Source organism: Panicum virgatum, chromosome 2K (assembly GCF_016808335.1).
Source record: "Panicum virgatum strain AP13 chromosome 2K, P.virgatum_v5, whole genome shotgun sequence".
Taxonomy (NCBI): Eukaryota; Viridiplantae; Streptophyta; class Magnoliopsida; order Poales; family Poaceae; genus Panicum; species Panicum virgatum.
Window position 1 is genome coordinate 64690745 of NC_053137.1, and position 18659 is coordinate 64709403.

General features: G+C 48.1%; 2 protein-coding genes and 1 pseudogene across 6 annotated transcripts; 1 reads left to right on the forward strand and 2 right to left on the reverse strand.

Moving 5' to 3' along the window:
• Positions 1-5230: 5230 nt before the first annotated feature.
• LOC120694550 (heavy metal-associated isoprenylated plant protein 23-like) lies at positions 5231-6838 on the reverse strand. The gene is made up of 2 exons (XM_039977714.1): positions 6490-6838; positions 5231-5838 (listed from the first exon to the last, which is right to left on the reverse strand). Exons 1-2 carry the CDS (start codon positions 6653-6655, stop codon positions 5513-5515), a joined length of 492 nt encoding a protein of 163 aa, XP_039833648.1. The 5' UTR covers positions 6656-6838; the 3' UTR covers positions 5231-5512.
• Positions 6839-8725: 1887 nt separating this feature from the next.
• LOC120694554 (50S ribosomal protein L7/L12-like) lies at positions 8726-12076 on the reverse strand. Of its 5 annotated transcripts, XR_005683540.1 has the most exons (3): positions 11540-12076; positions 10096-10243; positions 9200-9967 (listed from the first exon to the last, which is right to left on the reverse strand). XR_005683540.1 is itself a non-coding variant. In XM_039977721.1 (2 exons), the coding sequence occupies exon 1, from the start codon at positions 12033-12035 to the stop codon at positions 11550-11552; it is 486 nt and encodes a 161-aa protein (XP_039833655.1). In that variant the 5' UTR covers positions 12036-12076; the 3' UTR covers positions 8726-8997; positions 11540-11549. The 5 variants fall into 5 exon arrangements, 4 of the variants coding, with proteins under 4 accessions (XP_039833655.1, XP_039833654.1, XP_039833653.1 ...); XM_039977721.1 differs by lacking the exons at positions 9200-9967; positions 10096-10243 and adding an exon at positions 8726-8997; XM_039977720.1 differs by lacking the exon at positions 10096-10243.
• A 783-nt stretch (positions 12077-12859) lies between these two features.
• LOC120694551 lies at positions 12860-18353 on the forward strand (annotated as a pseudogene).
• Positions 18354-18659: the final 306 nt, after the last annotated feature.

An 18659-nucleotide genomic window follows, 5' to 3' on the forward strand; every position in this document is an offset into this window, starting at 1 on the left:
GCCGGATCCGGCGCCTTCGGGGGTGGATCTACGGGATGCGGCTAAGGTGCGGCCTGCGCCGGAGGCGGCCGCGTGTGGCTCGTGTGGCTCGGTGGTGTTGCCCTGCTACTCGACCTTGCGGCAGCGACGACCTGCAGCAGTGTGGGCGCGGTGAAGGTGCTGGCCCGGCCGCGCGGAAGTACGGGCGCGGCGTTGTCGGCAGTCGGCGGCAGCGGCGGCGCTATCCCCGGCGAGTCTTCGCGGCCTGAGCTTGGCGCGGGGCGAACGTAGCCTCGGACCGTGGCCGCGCCGGCGCCCCTAGGTGGCGACGCGGCCGGGCCCGCCGCGGACCTGCTCTCCCGATGGAGGTGGGGCGGCGTTGGACGTGTTGCGGCTAGGCGAGCAGAGGTGAGGTGGCAGCGCCGCTCCGGCTGGGTGGCCTTGGCTGCGATCCAGGATTGCCGAATTGCGAGTGTGCAGGTTGGGGAGGAGAAACTCCGGGCGAAAGCCCTCACCGGAACGCCGGTGGACATGACGGCGGTGCCACTTGGCGTCGTTTCCCCGCTGGGGGCGTCACGTCGGAGCTCCAACCCTCCTACACGGGCTTCTCTGGGTGAAAACCCTGTCCAGTTTCTGGACGAGTGATGGCGGCGCCATCGGCATCGTATCCTTCTTGGAGGCATCATCTCTAGAGACCCATCTCAACCCTTGGCGTCTCTGGTTCAATAGTCATGGGTGGCCGCAGCCAGTGGCAGCAATTCATCGCTTGGCAAGCTCAACGGGTGTTGTTGAGCCCACATGGTGGAGGTTTTCGCGGCTTTGGTGGTGGTCGAAGGTTGTCGCATGATCGTCGATTGTGGCTACTTGCAGCGGACCATGGCGGCTGGCGTTGCTTGGCAACCGTCAGTGCGGCATGGGACTGCGTCGGAGGACGGCGCTTGCGGCATCGTCATTGTGGGATGACTTGGCTGGCAGCGGATTGCGGCGGGTTGTTCAGCTTGGCTGGGCTATTCGGTGTGGTACATCGTCGGAAGATGGCGCTGGCGACTTTTTCGACTCACTGATTTGGCAGCGGGGATTTTGAGCGTGGGTGAAGCAAGGAAGTGAGGTCGACTTGCGGCAACGACTGTGGTTTGACAGAGATCTGTGGAGGCGGGGCAATTTCACCCACCACCTTGATGGCAATTTAAGAAACGGTTCCGTGATGTGGAGTCTGAGGTGGGCGTGCGAGGTCCCTGTGTGCGGTGTTTCCCTTGAGGCGTTGAGAGCGGGGTGGAGTCCAATGGTGGATGTGGCGAGGCCCCCGCGCGTTGTGATATCGCGGTGGCGACTGAGAGGCAGCCTATGAGAGGTCCGGATTCGGTGGTCTCATCCTGTCAGGTGGTGTGTGGTGTTGCAGCGGCACCATGGCGGAGGGTCTCGCAGAGCGATGGTCTTCTTGGTGCGGTGCAGTCTGCTTCCATTGGATCCCTTTCGACGTAGGGTTGCGTTCACATGTTTCGACGATTACTTGGGTGGAATGTTGGTGGTAGTTGCGTCCGTCGGGGCGTTTGTTGAGGTCTGTATGTCCCAATCCGACTGGGCCGAGTGGTCTTACGGAGTTGCGTGTGCGGCTCGCGTCGATGTCCCAATCCGACCGGCCGGAGCTGAGTTGTCGTTGGTGCGTGTTGATGTCCTTATTCAACCCGCTGTTTGTGTTTCTCTCTTTTTTTCTTTTTTTTGTTGCCTGGTTATGATCTCTCAGGAACATAACCTTGTATTTTTCTGCTATATCAATAGAAACGCACTCGTCGAGTGGTGTTCGTTCAAAAAAAAATGCTCTATCTACAGTTGACAATACTACATGTCTTATATATTTGGCAGGCCCACACTAAACGACGCTATTTTTTCAAAATAAACAATTGCCAACGATGCTAGATGCTATAAACCCTTTGCCGTGTGTAATACCGTCAGCCGTGTGCCTTTAGCAAATTACTGGCATCCCGTAGTGGCTGCAAGCTATCTGAAATGGCACAGTGTAGAATTTTTTGGAAAGATTCTAAACTTTTTGGTTCGGCGTATATTAATAAGAAGAAGGAAATTGATCCAGTTTATAAGTAAACTGGACCCAAAAAGCAAACACCACAACTACAACACCTACAACCAAAACTGATCGGATTAGGACATTGACGGTGCCACACACTGATCGGTTAGATTGGAGCATCAACACGACCACAGCACTGTCCAGGTCGGATTGGGATATCAACCCAGGCCTCAACTCACTCTACCCTGTCGGATTGGGTCATCGACAAGAGCCTCTGCACTGCTGCACATCATGCTCGGTCGGATTGGTTCCTCGACAGGAGCCACCCAACACAAGCAATTTTTTTTTCCTTTTCTTTTGAAAAGAGAAAAAGAAAGAAAAACAAACGCTGCAGCCCTTGCCATTGCCGAGCGCCTGCCACCACTTTGTGAATTGAGTGCACCACTTTGTGAGGTTATATATGCGCTCAATCCGAACCATATGCAAGAAAAAGCTGGTTGTGCTAAGATACAATGATCTACTGTGCTCATTAACTAGCTAATGAAACTCAGATTAAGATATTTGAACTAGCTAATGAACGTGTCATTACTCAATCATTTGAGTATATTGTATCCTGCAGTGCGTGCTATATACCTAGTCAACAGCCGGCCGGATGACCAGCTTGCTAGCTACCTGCCTTGCGCTAGAGGCGATGACCTCAAAGCGCACATCAATCGCAGTGGCTCTCATCGCCGCATATTTAACCAACAACCGTCGCTCCAGTTTCACCGTACCATTACATTTTTCGTAGCAATTCTATATTATCACCCAGATGATGTGCTTTACTGGTTGCGGGCAACGGCGCCTCGAGGAGCGTCGTCGGGAGGAGGAGCTCAAGAGGAAGAAAGATGCAGAGGAGAAGACGTTGTGCTTCCGTATCCGGAGGAACATGGCGGTCAACGAGATGGAGGAAGGCAGGAGGATCAGGATGGCCGAACGTGAGAGGGCAGTGAGGGACGGAGGTTAGAGGAGGCGGTGAGAAAGGAGCGGGAGAAGAGGAGGAAAGAAGAGGAGGAGAAGAGGGTGCGAGCCGAGAAGCAAAAGCTCAAGGAGAAGGAGCGGAGGAAGCGCGAGGAGGAGGCGAAGAAGAGGCGTGAAAAAGAAGATAAAGAGAAGAAGAGGAAAGATGAGTCCAAAAAAAAGAAGGCCGTGAAGAGAAAATGAAATTATCAAACTAAGCGACATCATAACTACTATGTTGAACGGGTCAGGATGTTTCAGTACTTGCACTTCCTCTCTTAATTCCGTTCATGCATGTGACATGATAGTAGTGTTCATGAATGTTCAGGCTAACTACGGATTGATTGGTTCCTATTTTGACCGCCCTGTTCGGATGGACGGTTCCGGCTGGGCTGGAGGCTGGGCTGGTCGCCAGCACAGCTAGCGAACCTCCCACGGTCCCACCTGCCAGACGCTCAAGCTCCAGCCAGCGCTGGCTGGAACCAGCCAACCGAACGGGCTGCTTGTGTTGTGAGTTGTGGCCATTTGTCATTTCTCGTCCTACACCGGCCGCCACTTGCCGACTAGCCCGCTAGGCGAAAGGCCGCGACGGGGTTCGCGAGTCGCAATCGCAACTTGGGCCGCTATAAGGCCTTGTCCAATGGTTGGCGATATCATTAGCTTTGTCCTAACTGGTGGAGAGAGGTGGTCGAATAAGATCCGTCGGCATCCTCTTCGTCTCGCTGGTGAGTCGTACAAGGCCGGTGACGGGCCGGTGTGGTGTGTGCCCCTTGGATCTGGAGCTTCAGATTCTGGTGGGTATTTTGGTGCCTCCTTTATCTTTGTCGGTGTTGGTCTTTCCGGCGATGACCATTGGAGGTTAGCTTCTCCCTTCCTTGTCTCCGTCGCCGCTGCACGGAGATATGGAAGGTACTCGTACCAACTCGATGAGCTACCGGGTTGGGTTTTCGATCCCACTTCTTTTGGTGGTTCTGCTCCCCTTCTGGGTTCGTCACCGTCTGGTGACTTGGGGAATCTGATCCTTGAGGCGTCTGATTCCTTGATGGCCGACGATGAGATGGCCGACGGCCATCGCTTCCAGCCGGGTCGTTCAGCGTACACAGAGCACGTCGAAGTCAGCGTGCAGCACAAGACGACAACAAAAACCTGTTCTTCGCGCGGAGAGGTGGTCGGCTTCAAGTAGTGTGCTCCGGCTGCCGGCGGTGAGGAAGACCGGGAGGAGTTTACAAGGACCGAGTTGTAATCTCTTTTTCTTTGAAGGGTGTTCTTGTAAAATTTGGGTTGTAACCACAAACAGTTTTATGTGAAATATAAACCCGGTTTCTCAAAAAAAAATACTGGTGGAGAGAGAAATTGAGAAAAACCTTTCGCTAGCGAGTATGGTGCCGCTAGCTGCTCGCGTGCTGCCCCAGGTAGTGTTGGAAAAATAGACATCTGTAAGTTTAAATTCCGAACTAGATTTATCATGACGAGAATTAAACCTAGCATGCATGACTTTAACATACTAGACAGTGCGTATATCATAAATATGATCTCAGAAAACATGATTATGAAACAGATCTGATCACAAAATACGTACTGTGCGGGAGCCGCCGGGAAGACGAAAGGCGCAGACGAGACGAAGACGGTCCTTCGAACGGAGCGCAGCAACCGGCGTTGCAGACGACGGTACGCCGCAGCTCCTGGCTTGGACGGAGGACGAGCCGTGGCGAAGAAGATGAGCAGTCGCGATTAGCACTTCCCAAAAACCTTATTCGCCCTCTCCCGGTGCAGGATCACAAGAGCGAGCGGTTCCGGAGACCTGCTCTCCTGTTCGCCGGTGCACGCCGACGCTTGGGATGGAGAAGACTACGGTGGCGGCGCAACAACGAGAGGAGGCAAAACCCTAACTCAGATTAGATCTTCTTATGAATTCCCAAACCTCGGGGACTCCACATATAGCGATCTATGGTGCACTTTTTCCATGAGGGAGGTGGTCCGTATTTAAAGGGAGAAAAACCCCTACACCCTCGTCCATTAGCAATACGTGACTAATAGATGGTGTATCTCCTCTTAACGCTAATGTGTCTTTGAGATTTATTATGATTATTTATATGGGCCAGGCCCATAAATCTAACATGTAGGTGCTGTGTGAGTGAATGCCCAAATGGAGAAGCCCAATAATTCATTTTCTCTTTTATATTATTTTCTGCTGCCACATCAGCTGACGATGATGTCCAGCTCCACATGTCAGCGGCGCAACACTTGTCAATTGTCATACGACGATTTCAAAGTTTTTCAACGGCAAACAAACAAATTCTCCTGCCAATACACATCGAACGATGACGGGGCAGGAGGATCATAAAGCAGGGAGCTACAAGAAAACTACATCGTAGTACTACCAGCTAGCTACACGCCTCGGTACAAACGATTAATTTAACACTGAGCAGACCAAACCATGAACATTCACCCGATCTCCGGTTCTCTCTCGAGAAGCTCCAGCATCATCGTCAACCTCTCCTCTTGGTCTCCTCACATGACCGAGCAGGAGTTTGGGTTCTCGTCGTTGAACATGTCGGTGAGGTGGTCGTGCGGCCGGCCGAGCTGCTGCTGGTGGTGGTGGTGGACGGCGACGCTGGGCATGTAGCCGGGGTCCGCGCTCCGGACGTAGCCCGGCGGGGCGCGCTTGTCGTAGGTGCCGGCGACGTACGGCTGGCTCACCAGGCTGTAGGGCACGTAGGGCCAGATCTCGGCCTTCTTCCCCGTCGACTGCGCCTTCTTCAGCACCTTGCCGGCCTCCACGTACCCGACCACCGTCACCTTCTGCTGCTTCCGGTTCACCTCCACCGACTCCACACCTGAAATAAAATGGTCATCAGAAAAAATGGCAATCTAATGTTCAGTTCGTCAGCAACCTAGAGTGTGTAATGATGACCGGTGATGCCCATAGGAAATCTGAATTTTTCACATTTCTTTCAGTTTCAGAGGTGTTTCAGCACAGTGCACTGCACTAGCTTGTTGCAAGTTTTCAGTTTTGTATGTCGGCTCAAAGGGGGACGGCGGTGCTCTGCATCTCTACAGCAAATGCGGTAAGGTGAAGACAAGCAGCAGGTTTTGCAGGCAAGCCCCATAGAATTTTCAGTACGTATACTGCTTATTTCTTACAAATCAACGAGGTTTTTGGATATGAGAACTATTTCAGATTTGAGAATACAGAGCCAGCCCGCTTCTTTACTCCTGCATGCCATATGTTGCAGAATTTTTCCTTTGGTTGCTTGGACAGTCGAAGGATATACTCTGATGTAGAAGTGCTAATTTAGTGCTACAAACAAGTTTCAGATGCGTGTTTTGAGGCTCGTGGTTTATTTATATATTTTTTTGCTGCCTAACATTTCATCTGACAAATGTCACATTAAAACGAAAACTTTAAGAGCAACAAGGCTTTGAAAATTTTTGGAGCACGGGATCAAAAACATATTAACAGTCATCAAGAAAGAAACAGAGAGGACCTTTCATGGAGGAGAGGGCGTTCTTGACCTTGAGCTCACATCCCTCGCAGTCCATCCTGACCTTGAGCTCCACAGTCTGCAGCTGCTTCCTCTTCTTCGTCTTCTCGTGGCCATGTCCTCCACTCCCTCCCAGCAGTCCCAACAGGTACTCCAAGGTGCCTCCCATGGCAACTCGCAAAAACTCACTCACACTTGGAAGGCACACACCAGCACCAGTCAGAAGCTCTCAAGAACTACGGAGTGCAGAGAGGCCAAGCTGGTCATTTATACGCTCAGCTGCAGCAAGCCAGCAACAAAGCCTGGTGGGCAGTGACGGAGTGACCGAAAGCGACAGAGCCTTGGAAAAGGACTATGGCAATGGCCAGCCTCTCTCTTTCCTCTTATTACAGCAGGTTTTGTGTTGATGTGATGAGGACAAGATGAAACCAATGATGTGAGGAAAGGGGAAATCAGTGTCTTGTTGAAAGAGAGGGGTGGAGAGAGTCCCTGGGAGCTACAGTGTCTCTCTATGGTCTCTGCCTGTCACCCTCCCTGTGTCTGTGTTGGCCCAACCCTACTAGCTGTTATAGCTGTGTGCAGGCACTCTCCCCTGTCCATAGACCATAGCCCTTTTGAAAAGCAGATGGCCAGGGAAGCTGTGAGCTGAAGGCTGTGTTCACTCCCCACAAACTTTCCAAATTTTCCATCACATCGAAATCACATCGAAATATTAAATATAGCAAATGATTCATGCATGGAGTACTAAATGTAAGTAAATAAAAAAAACTAATTACATAGTTTTAATGTATGTTGCGAGACGAATCTTTTGAGCCTAGTTAGGTCATGGTAGGACAATATTTACCACAAACAAACAAAAAGTACTACAGTGTGCTACAATATTTTTTCAGCGCTACATTTTTTTTCATGGGAACTAAACACAGCCGAAGCTACCAACACCAGCAAGGAAAGGCCTGCCACGGCCCATGGCAAAGACCAGCTACAGGAGCAGAAAGGTCTCCAGAAGGGAAATGGGAGCAAAGAGACAAACCGAAAAGGGAGGTGTGGTGCCACTGTGTGCGCTGTACAGTCTGGACTTGACGCAGATATTTGTTGCTAGGGAAGAGAGAGCGCTTTGCATTGGATCAAGCTGCAGTAGATGGGGAATGGAATGGAAGGTATAGCAAGCAAAGCAATCGAGCTGTATTTCCTTCTCGGACGGTTACACGCATGCCGGTTGTTTTGTTTCAATCTGAATGAACACTCCGCGGGAGGCTGGAGCCGTAGGTTTTCAGGCTGCGAACACGTCCGCGGATGGATTCATGTCGTGCCATACTGCCAGGGTCGACGGGAGGGACGATGCCTGATTGCCTGCGTCGCAACAAAACCGGCACGCGTTCCCGTGCCGATTGAGTTGAGCTCGTGGGGCGTAGCACGCAGCACCTACGGCCACGGTTAGTTGGTGGCCGGTCTGGTGATCACCGACCAGGAAGAAGAGCGCCCCAAAGGCGACGGACGCCGCATGCCGAGGCGCCGAGCCAGGTCTGCCGGCCTCGCCTCAACCCGTCGTCCTTCGTGGCCGGTGTCACTTAAAACGCCGCACTGCTTGCTAGTAGCTATCAGTCCATGTCCATCACGCAGTGCCGCGCTGTCGCCATCGACGGCCGGTGCGCAGCGCAGTTGGCCTTGGCCACGACCACGAAACACACCGAGGGCCATGTTTGGCTAACAATCACATCAAGATTTCACTAAAAGACGAATACCCGCATGTAATATTAAATGAAGTCTATTTGCAAAACTTTTTTAGGAATGGGTGTAAATTTTCGAGACGAATCTAATGAGCCAAGTCTCATCATGATTGGCTACAGTGATGCTACAGTAACCGTGCTCAAACATCCTCTAATCGTACGGTCAAAGGCCTCATTAGCTAGAGCAACTGCTACAGTACCATAGTTGTGGAGGTAATTTTGTAATTAGACTTTATTTACTACCTCTAATTAGTGATCAAAGTATCGTTTCTCTCTCGTCAAAATATTTTCACACCACAACCAAACATGGCCGAGGAAAAGCTATTGCTTGTTGGGTCAGGACGGCGATCTCTGGACCACACCACGCATCATGTACCGGTCCTGCATCACCGTTTCACCACCATTCAGGTGTTCTTTTTTTTTCTGAAAAGAACAACAGTCAGGTGTCGTGTGGTGTGTGTGTTTTTTTTTTTGAAAAAAGAACAGCATTCAGGTGTGGGGAGCAGGAGCAATCATCCAAACAGGAAATGCACAGTGAAAACGGCGAGCGATCAAAATTAAATTTCGACAAGGCGAGCATCTGGCCTGGGTAGGGGGCGTAGATTTCAGAATTGACTCCGCACCAACCAACCGCGATGGCGACGCAGGGTAAGATCATCCATCTTCCATCGTGCCCACTACACTGAGAGACCCACCATCCGTCCACCCCTTTGTCCTTTGATCATTGCAGCTGGCAGCGGACCAAGCATCACGTCGCGCTCTCGAATTGCAACCGCGGTTGGGCCTGGGATCCCCACCAACAACACATGGTGGAAAAAATACATCAGCGGTAAAGAATGAGGAGAAACTGCTGCCATCAGGACACATAAAAAAGGAACAATCTGTGGAAAATCAAATGGGCACCAAGAGGGTAAAGTTCTCCCACATTGCTAGTTCAGCAGCGGTGGAAGAACGACAGCACATTCAGTGAAGAAAGAGCAAGTACAGAAAAGAGGATGACTGCTCCTCTATATGAAAACATCAGTTCCATTCGGTGGGAAAATATACGAAAACAACAGTTCGAACAAAAGAGTAAATGCATCAGCATCAGCAGCTTGTCTGCATCGCAGCAATATCCACATCCAAGCGCTACAGCAAATGCTGCTCGATATGTAGGTGGAAGCAAAATCAAACAGTTTGCATTGACATCAGCAGTCGAAACCACCAATGCAGATCATCTGTACGTTTGAGGTGTCTGCGTGGCCACTGTCCAGGGCACATCAACAGCTGCAGTGGTTGCAACTTGAAAGCTCCACCAAAGTACAAGTACAAAACAACATCACATATCACAAGCAACTATTACGAACTGGAGACCATAATTCCATAAACTGTCAGCTATGTGATAGTCAAGCTCCAACAAGAGGCTATCAGAGATAAATAGCCAATAAAATGCTATCCCATGGCAAAAGCATGGCATTATCAAACATCAACCTAAGTTATAAGAGTTCACATAAAACAAATTGGCTCGCAACATTGCATTCCAATGGTCTCAGAAGCACTTAATTGAGCAATAATACTATACTCTAAGGACTATTACATCCATACTACATTTGTATACTAAGGAACTGACAAGTTTGTACTGGGGAAATGCTCAGTGCTTCAAAAGCAAGCTACACACTCAGTTTCATAGACATCAACTAGTGCACATTACAAACCTTTGCTCAAAACTTGCAACATGCAGCATCTCTTTCTTTTCCCGTGACACGCAAAACATCCTGTCAGTGCATTAAGAGAGAGAACGATGCAGCAGCACACAAGATCCTCGAGGAGTTCAAGCTAAGCATGGTACAAACAGGGAAATTTGTAATGAAATATACCAAAGCCTACTACATGAGAGATTTACAAATTAAATGATGCAACATAGGGCAGTTTTTCTTTTCCTAATTTCCAAGAGCTGACTTCTATAAATAACAGTTGAGAATTGGCAGACAAATATGGCTGCGGAGATGATTGTTGATATTCATGCACCAAATCTACCTTCAGCATGTGACCTGCCATCCGAATAAGCACTCTACTAATATTAAAAGAGTTTGAATACTGTGAGAGGGAAAAGAAAAACAATCATTCAAGATTCTTGTTTTCTAGCTTACAAGCACACACTCTGGGAATGTACAAGAATCCACATGGTTTAACTTTTCCAATTTGTTAACAGAATATATATACTTTTATTTGCATAAATATTACTCATGCAACTCATCAAAGACCAAATTAAGAATCAAACACATAGACACCTACAACCCTCATCAAGGGAAATTAATACAATTCAGCAGAAGTGTTTGGTTAGCCATTTCCAACTACAAAATAAGTCCTATTATGGTGCTCATTCATTACAAAAAGAATCACCTCGGCAATTGATTTTGAACAATAACCTTGCAGTCCAGTATTATAATACTCTGTCATAAACCATCCAGGAGAATAATCATTGTGTGATGAAACTAAAGAGAACCATGAAAGGTTATAAGTATCACACAGCAGCACCATTATCAATTACTACAGCACCTTAATGATCGATGCCCTTATTTTCACCCTTACCATACACAACACCTTTATGTAAACTACATCTTTGGACAGAATTATTCAAAACTGTTAAGATAGTATAAACTTGTGCACCCATGGTATCAGATATCTTCAACTCAATGTGCTACTTGTATATCACAAAAATGCCTTCATTCTTTATGCCTTCAACCCAACCAAATTCAGTTAACCATACCATACCAAGTCTCAGATGCCTATGAACAATTGAACATGTGAATGTCGAAAGTCACCATTCATTTCAGGCTAACTTTAAATAATCGTTTTCATTGTCAGGCTAACCTTAAACAATGTTTTCAAACAGCACATGAAATGGACCGAACCTATGGTGGATACCTGACACTGACAGAACATATGCTTCACCTTTAATAATACAATCACAAATAGTTTCATGCACCAAAACAAAGAGAAAGGATGCATTTCACTTGAGCACCACTCGAAAGTCGAAATGAACAAATAATTCAAACTAGCATACTCTAGCCACCTTATAAAGTAACTCAACAACGACTACTCCAGGCTGGCTGTTCAAACCAATCCAGGCTAGTAATATATAGCATAGTGCAGGAACACCTTATTGTGTGATTCCGGAAAAAATGTATCACTCATATCAGTGATTAAGCTTGAGGCTAGTCAAAAGCTACAAGAACGCAATACCCCTGCTCGGCCGCTGCAATCCCATCGAATTCCAATTCAATTAAGAAACACGCGTACGTTGCATTTGTATAAGAACACTAGGAAAAAAAAAGAGGCGACACCTTCGTGGGATCACTCGAGTGCTACGGCGGCGCCGGCGGCCTTGAGCTTGGCCGCGAGCGCCTCGGCCTCCTCCTTGGGCAACCCCGTGCGAACCACAACGGGCGCCTTCTCCACCAGCTCCTTCGCCTCCTTCAAACCCAGGTCCGTCACCGCGCGCACCTCCTTGATGACCTTTATCTTCGCCGCGGCCTCGTACTTCTCGATCTTCACGTCGAACGCCGTCTTCACGGCCGCGGCTGCCTCCTCCGCTCCCGCCGCGGCGTCCCCGGACCCGGCCGGAGAGGCGCCTCCGGCGGCCGCGCTGGAGGTGAGCGAGAGGCGGAGCTTGAGGCGCAGGAGCGCAGCGTAGTCGTCCAGCTCGGCTGGGGAGAGGGCGAGGAGCTCGTCCGCGATCCGCGACAGCTTAGGATCCTCGCCGGCGGCGGTCGCCGCCGCCGTGGAGAGGCGGCGGAGCCGGGGGATCAGCGGTGCGAATTTGGAGAACAAGAGTGGCATTTTGGTAATTACAGTGATTAGGTGGTGGGGCTTAGGGTTCGAGCCCGTTTCGGACGACGAGGCTTATAGGAGGACGACGACGCCAAATACGAGGTGCGCTTCCCAACAGCGAAAGCGTATTCCGGTTTTCAAGTTCCGGACGGAGGCGTGCGCTGCACACTGATGCGCATGCGTGCTCCCCACTTGTCAGTGGGTAAGCCACCCTGCCGCTTGGGCTTGTGTGTTCTTCACTTCCGTGGCCCCCACTAGCTTTCTGATTACTGGGCGCCCCACGCGGCGCAAGCGCAAACACCACGCCATCTGTTCGTGCTGTCGCTCTCCCCAGGAGCACAAAGCATAAACCCCAGTGGCCTCGTAGAAATCCGGATTGAAAATCGAAATCCGACGCGGGTTGCAGCGCGGATTCACGAGCCCGCGGGAGCTCGATTCCCTCTCCTCGTTTTTTATCTCTCGGAGTCCCTGATCCGCCTCCTCGTTGCTGTTTTCCTTTTGGGATTTTTTTTTTCAGATTTTTTTCGGTGTGTTTTTTGTTGTTTCGTTTCAGGACCGCGCGGCCTCGGCGATTTCGCGGCGGCTGGTCGGTGCATTTCCCCGTCGTTTTGAGTTTTCGATTTTCACTAGGGTTTTGATCTGATGAATGCCTGTGCTTGTAGGTTTTTGGACCTACGGGTTGGAGAAGGCTAGTGCGCGCTAGGCCCTGCTGAGATCGCTCCTCGCAGTCGTTGGTACGTGAAATCCCATCGGATTGCGATTTTGAGTTTTTCTTTTCGGATCGCCTATGCGGGTGTTCCCCCGAGGTTTGCACTGTGTGGTTGAGGACTAGGGGTATTAGGGGTTTATTAGGTGCGGATTCTGTTGAATGATGGTTTCAGTATCCAATGCTTGTGCTCGGGATAGAAATGTGATCTAAGATCATCTCCAAGAGCTCTTGTATCTATGGTAGCTAAGAGCATCTCCAACAGCTTTTCTATCCAACCTTCCATCTGTAAAAAAAAAAAGCAAAACAACCCAAAAACCAGGTTCCAACAGCACTTGTATCCCCCTCTGATCTGCATCCGGTCCTCAAATCTCCTTCCCCGTCCTGCAAAAATGAAGGACCCATCGCCTCCTGCAAAATCCTCGTCGCACGTTTCCCCTCCCTCCGCGCGAACGCCTCCGCATCGTGCTCCTCGTCCCTGGCCAGGCGGCGCATGGCATCGGCGCCGCCGGAGAGCTCGGCCTCGACAAGCTTGACGCCTGAGGAGACGGCGGCCGGTGCCGATGCGCCGCCGCCGCGAGAGGCAACAGCCGCCTCCGCCTCCGCCTCCGCCGGCCCCGTCCTTCGGCGCCACAGCACGTCCGACCTCCCCGCGCTCGTCCGTCTCCGCCGCCGCCGCGGTCGCCACCGACCTGGACGAGCTGCTGCTCACGGTGCCGCCGCCGTCGGCGTCGGAGGCCCGGAAGGCCAGCTTGCCGGCGAGGGGGAGGAAGATGGCGAGAGGAGGGAGACGGTGGCGGTGCTGGGGCTGAGGTGCAGTCTATGACGCGTGGGGTCCATCTGTCAGATCAGATTTTTGCTGTGGAGGAGGAGGATGGATGGAGAAGCTGTTGGTTTCCCTCTTGTTTTGAAAGACTTCTATCTTTTTAGAGGGCTTGTAAATCACTAAATTTAGACAAGGGGATACATGAGCTGTTGGAGATGCTCTAAAATCCTGATATAGCTATTATGTAAAACAAAATAGCTAGCGAAAAAGGGATGAAATCCAACAGCTTGTCCAAAATCTAAAATGGGATGGCTAGCGCTAGGCAAAGATAGCCAACGTCACCCTCTGAATAGAAAACGAGGATAGAAGGCGAGGTAGATAGAGAATCTGTTGGATATGAGTTTTTTGTCATTCTTTTCTTTTTTTAGATAACTCACCCAAAATACAAAAGCTCTTGGAGATGCTCTAAGTAGTTTGTCTTTTGCGATTCTATATTCTGGGAACGTCTGCCTCTGGTCAACTTGTTTTATTGAAGAGTTCATGTAGTTTGCAGTGTTACTAATATGCAGAGATTGTCTGAAATTTTGTGTTATGCGGCCGATACAGGTAAAATTACGAGTATTTTTATCCATACATTTAGCATGCAGCTCTTATCGAATTCATGGGGTAAAAATTTACATGAACTTAGGAGATTATCATGTAAAAATGCATCCACATATAAGAGTTAGGGGTTTTGAGGAACTATTTTGCTTAATCTATAAATTGTACATCATTGGAGTTACTAGAATGCAAGCAAAAAAAAGATGGATTTGACCATCTAATCCTGCTGTTGCAAATTGCAACTTGAGAATTCGTTAATCCTTAAATCTGATTTATATATTACAATCCTATGATATAGATCATTTTGTTACATTGGAACTGTAGAATGCCGTTTTGATTTTACTCTGGAAATGTAGTATAACTTTTGCAATAATTATATCTACTTTTTACTAAGTGTACTGGGAAAACCTTTTGCAGTCACAATGTCTACGTATCCTATGCTGAATGACCGGCCAATTGATCAGTGGATGGTTACTGAGTTGAAGGATGAGCTTCTGCGAAGGAATCTGCCTGTCACTGGTTTGAAGGATGATCTTGTGAAGAGGCTCTTTGAGGCCATCCAGGATAAGATACTTGATGGCGGGAAAAAAACAAGTGGTGGAACTCCTGAGGACCTGAAAGGGGGTGAAACTCCTGGTTCTGTTGATGCATCTTTTAACCAGGCTTCAATCAAAGAACATATTGATGAAGTTGCTTCTGAGGTTACGGGACAGTGGGCAGATCTTGTTATCTCTGCTACAGAAGCTTATGATGAAAGTATGTTAGCTACTTCAGAAGTTACTCAGGAGGCTGTGGATGGTACTGCAGAAGCTAGTCAGAGAAGTTTGGATGCTGTTGCAGAAGTTGAATCTTCTCTAGTTGATACAGCAGCAACTGATGAAACCAATGGAGGTTTTCTAGAATCAGCTTCAAGTGGCAATACTAGAGTGGATGAAGCAAATCCACATTCTGAAGATCACGGTGATACTATTGAGAAGACCCCAGAAGATGACACCAACAACAAAATGTCTGTTGATGATGTACCTGATGTTACTGGTGGTGACATCAAGTTAGGCCTGAATATGCAAAACAAAATTCTAGAAACTGAAGATGTACCTGCACATCCTGATGATATCATATTGCATGGTGATCATGAGGATGCTGATGCTGTTGCAGCTGCAGAGCCAGAAGATGACACAAGCAAGAAAATGGACATTGATGATGTAGTGTCTGATGTTTCCCATACTACTATCAAGCTAGGTGTCAAGGTAGACTGCAAAACTGAACAGGAAGAAGTACTGGCACTGCCTGATGCTATTGAATTGCATGCTGATCTTAAGGATGCTGATCTTCTTGCGACTGCAGAGAACATGATTCCTAAAAACAATTTTAGTGTGAATACTTTGATGTACAGCAATGGCCATGGAGATCCTAAATGCTCTAATGGGGACGCCAAGCCCTTTCTGTGCAGGGGAAAAGACAAGGTATCTGAGGTCAAAACAGATCTAGACTTTCAAATTAAGTGTGTGTCAATTTTCAATGATAATATATCCACTAGTGATAACAATGATGTAAAGGGCAACCTGAATGCTGATGGTTGTGATTTACAACTTGAGGCAAAGCAGGAAATATTCAAACCATCATCCACCATTCCCTCCCCAGGTGATTATTTTCAGGTGTTGGATGTCGACAAAGAGCTGCATAAGGCTGGGGCCTCTTTGCAAGAGTTAGGCTCCACAAGTAATATAGACTTGGACAAAGAAGAGGAGAGTCCTGATGGTAGTTCTCGCGAGAAACTTAGTCTCGATAAGAGTTCAGGTGATGAATCAATGGATGAGGATGTGATGGAAAGTAGGCATGCTGATTCCAATATCAAACCAGACGATCTTGGAGGAAAGACAGTGGTTACCTCAGAGCATGTGTTGGAAGAGGTGCCTCTCCTTGACAGTGCTGCTGAGAGTTCCTCTGCACACACAAACGAAGTTGTAGCTGAAGAGAAGCCACCAAGTCCAGCTGAAAAGAGGAAACCTGAAGGTTAGTGATTACCCTGTATTTCGGTATTTGTTTAGGGTATCGACAAACTGGTGCTTCCAAAGTTCTTGTACTAATAACATATTTATATTCTTTGTATTGTCTTGGTTTCATTATGCCTATTATGACAGGTTTCAGTATGTGTATGTACAATTGCTAGAGGATTTCTGTTGTGTGATATTTATACTGTCTTCCTTTTTTCCTTTGGTATACATTGCATGGAATAGTTATACATTTATATTTTCTGGTTCTCTACTCTTTTTTAGAGGTATATAGGACACTTATTTGCAGTTCTCTAGTAGGAATAGTGATCATTATGCTATACTATTGAGTTTTCTTGCATTCCTTATGCCAAGTATGATTCTTGATTTTGTTCTAACTCGCTATTAAATATATAGGTAGAGAGGTCATTGCAAATAATGAGCCAATCAAACGGCAGTGCCAATGGAAGACGGATGCTGTCGATATTTCTGACCAACGAGCACCCAAATTAATTGGCACTGGTGCTCCGAAGGAAGTCTTTCATTCTGCTCTGAAACATTCATTTGGCAGGCCTGGTATAGCAGCAAGCGGAGATTATCCAAAGGAGTGGATAGGTGAGGTTCTTCAACCCTTCCAATAAAGTGATTCGCTGTTCTTGTCTAATCCTTATCTTCTACTGCAGTACCACCTGCTTAAAAACCTGCAACGACTTCCTTAAGAATTGATGGATTTGTGCTCCCATTTACTCTGAAAGCTGTACAAGAGCTTCTTGGTAAAACTGGATCTGTTTGTAGCTTTTGGATGGATCATATCAAGACCCACTGCTATGTTACTGTATGTCCTTATCTTTCTTACCTTATGTCTCCAGTTTCTTTCTGTTCTTCCCCTGGAATAGATTTGCCATCCTTCCTCCTACTTATGTATTATTTTGTGCCAATACGTTTTATTTCTGTAAAGCTAAGTAGCTAATACTTATACGCAACAAAGATAAAGGAATAATATCGGAAGTATAATTCAACATTTGACCCATTTATGGCTTTTTCACACTCCACAAATCTTGTTTTCCATATGCTTAATAGCAAACTGTTTTTCAATTACAACTTGGACTACATCATTATAATTGAGCTTCATTCAGTAACTGTTAATGTTTTGGTTCTAGACCATTTTCCTTTGTATCTAGCTTGATATGGTCCTGTGGTGGTTAGAATTTTTGCTGTAAATGACAAAACATAGAATGGGTAGCCTTGCTGTATTGTTCTGCATATTGTTAGCTCAGAGCATTTCGTGGTATGTTGCTTGTTTGTTTGTTATGCATTGTGGTGCTGACTTGCCTGCTTGCCCTACCTCTCTGATTTACAGTACTCTTCAGTGGAGGAAGCTGTGGCTACGAGGAATGCTGTCTACAACCTCCAGTGGCCCCCAAACAACCACAACTATTTGGTCGCTGAATTTGTTGATCCGCAAGAGGTTAAGCTCAAACTTGAAGCCCCTCCCCCATCTCAAGTGCCTATCAGTCCGAGCACAGTTACACCATCACAGGCAGCACCCTTCCAACAACACAGTGCTAACCAAACCCTACCTCCCCATCCTGCTACTGGTCTGTTACCCACTCCAGCAGCTCTTGCCAAGCTGCCACCTATCTCTGGCCCTGGGCCAGCAAGGGATATGCTTCCTCCACCTCCTCCAAGGAAACTGGAACCTGCCTTGACTCTGGAAGATCTCTTCGAGAAGACACAGGCGTATCCAAGGATTTACTATATGCCCTTGTCCGAAGAGGAGGTATCAGCTAAACTTGAAGCTCGCAACAATGCTAAGAGAGGATAGTAGGCTTTAGTTTGTTGCTCAAGCAGATATTTTGGTGTCCTGTACCTGTTACTGCTGTTCTCAGATGCAACGGTACAAATGTCAATGTGATCGCCAGATTATCTTCTCGTAACTGATTCCACCAGCCACCCCAGTTGCTTTGTGTGGAAAGGGTAGCTTGTGAGGGAAGGCCTGATTGGGTACTTGGTATTTTGGAGTTCAAGAGAAAACCGTGGTTTCTTCCAAAGTATGATGGCGTGGTATTTTGTAGTTCAAGAGAATACCATGGTTTCTCAAATGTACGATGGTTGTCGAAACATCAGTGTTTTGGGGGTACAAGAGCTAGTTGAATTCGTATTCCTGCCGCTCTCATTGTTAGAGCGTTTCTGATCGCCTTGACGATTGTACACCCACTTTGAATCTGATGGGGAATGCAGTTTCATGTAGCCTTTCTTCTGGATTTGGCTTCACAGCAGGTGCTTTCCGTTCGTGTTTTTATCGTTCTGTCTTTCGTTCATCGTCACGGTTATATCGGGGAATGCTGGATTTACACTGATGGGTGCAAAAGAATTTTGGCAGCTGCTAAGGATCGATGGACACGTGATTGCCGGCGTGCCACTCCGGAGTCTTGCCTAGTCAGCAGAGCTCAAGCTAGTGGCTCGTGCTCCCAGGCGCCCAGCACCCTTCCAGCTCGCAGCCAGTGACCCCCAGTGGTATTCTGTACTGTTCCATCCATCGTAATAATCGTAATAAAATAAAAGTAAAT

Coding starts and splice junctions, on each gene's coding strand:
- LOC120694554 (XM_039977721.1), bottom strand. CDS start 12,035: ATGCCACTCTTGTTCTCCAAATTCGCACCGCTGATCCCCCGGCTCCGC.
- LOC120694550 (XM_039977714.1), bottom strand. CDS start 6,655: ATGGGAGGCACCTTGGAGTACCTGTTGGGACTGCTGGGAGGGAGTGGA. Junction 5,839..6,489: donor CGCCCTCTCCTCCATGAAAG/GTCCTCTCTGTT, acceptor ATTTTATTTCAG/GTGTGGAGTCGGTGGAGGTG.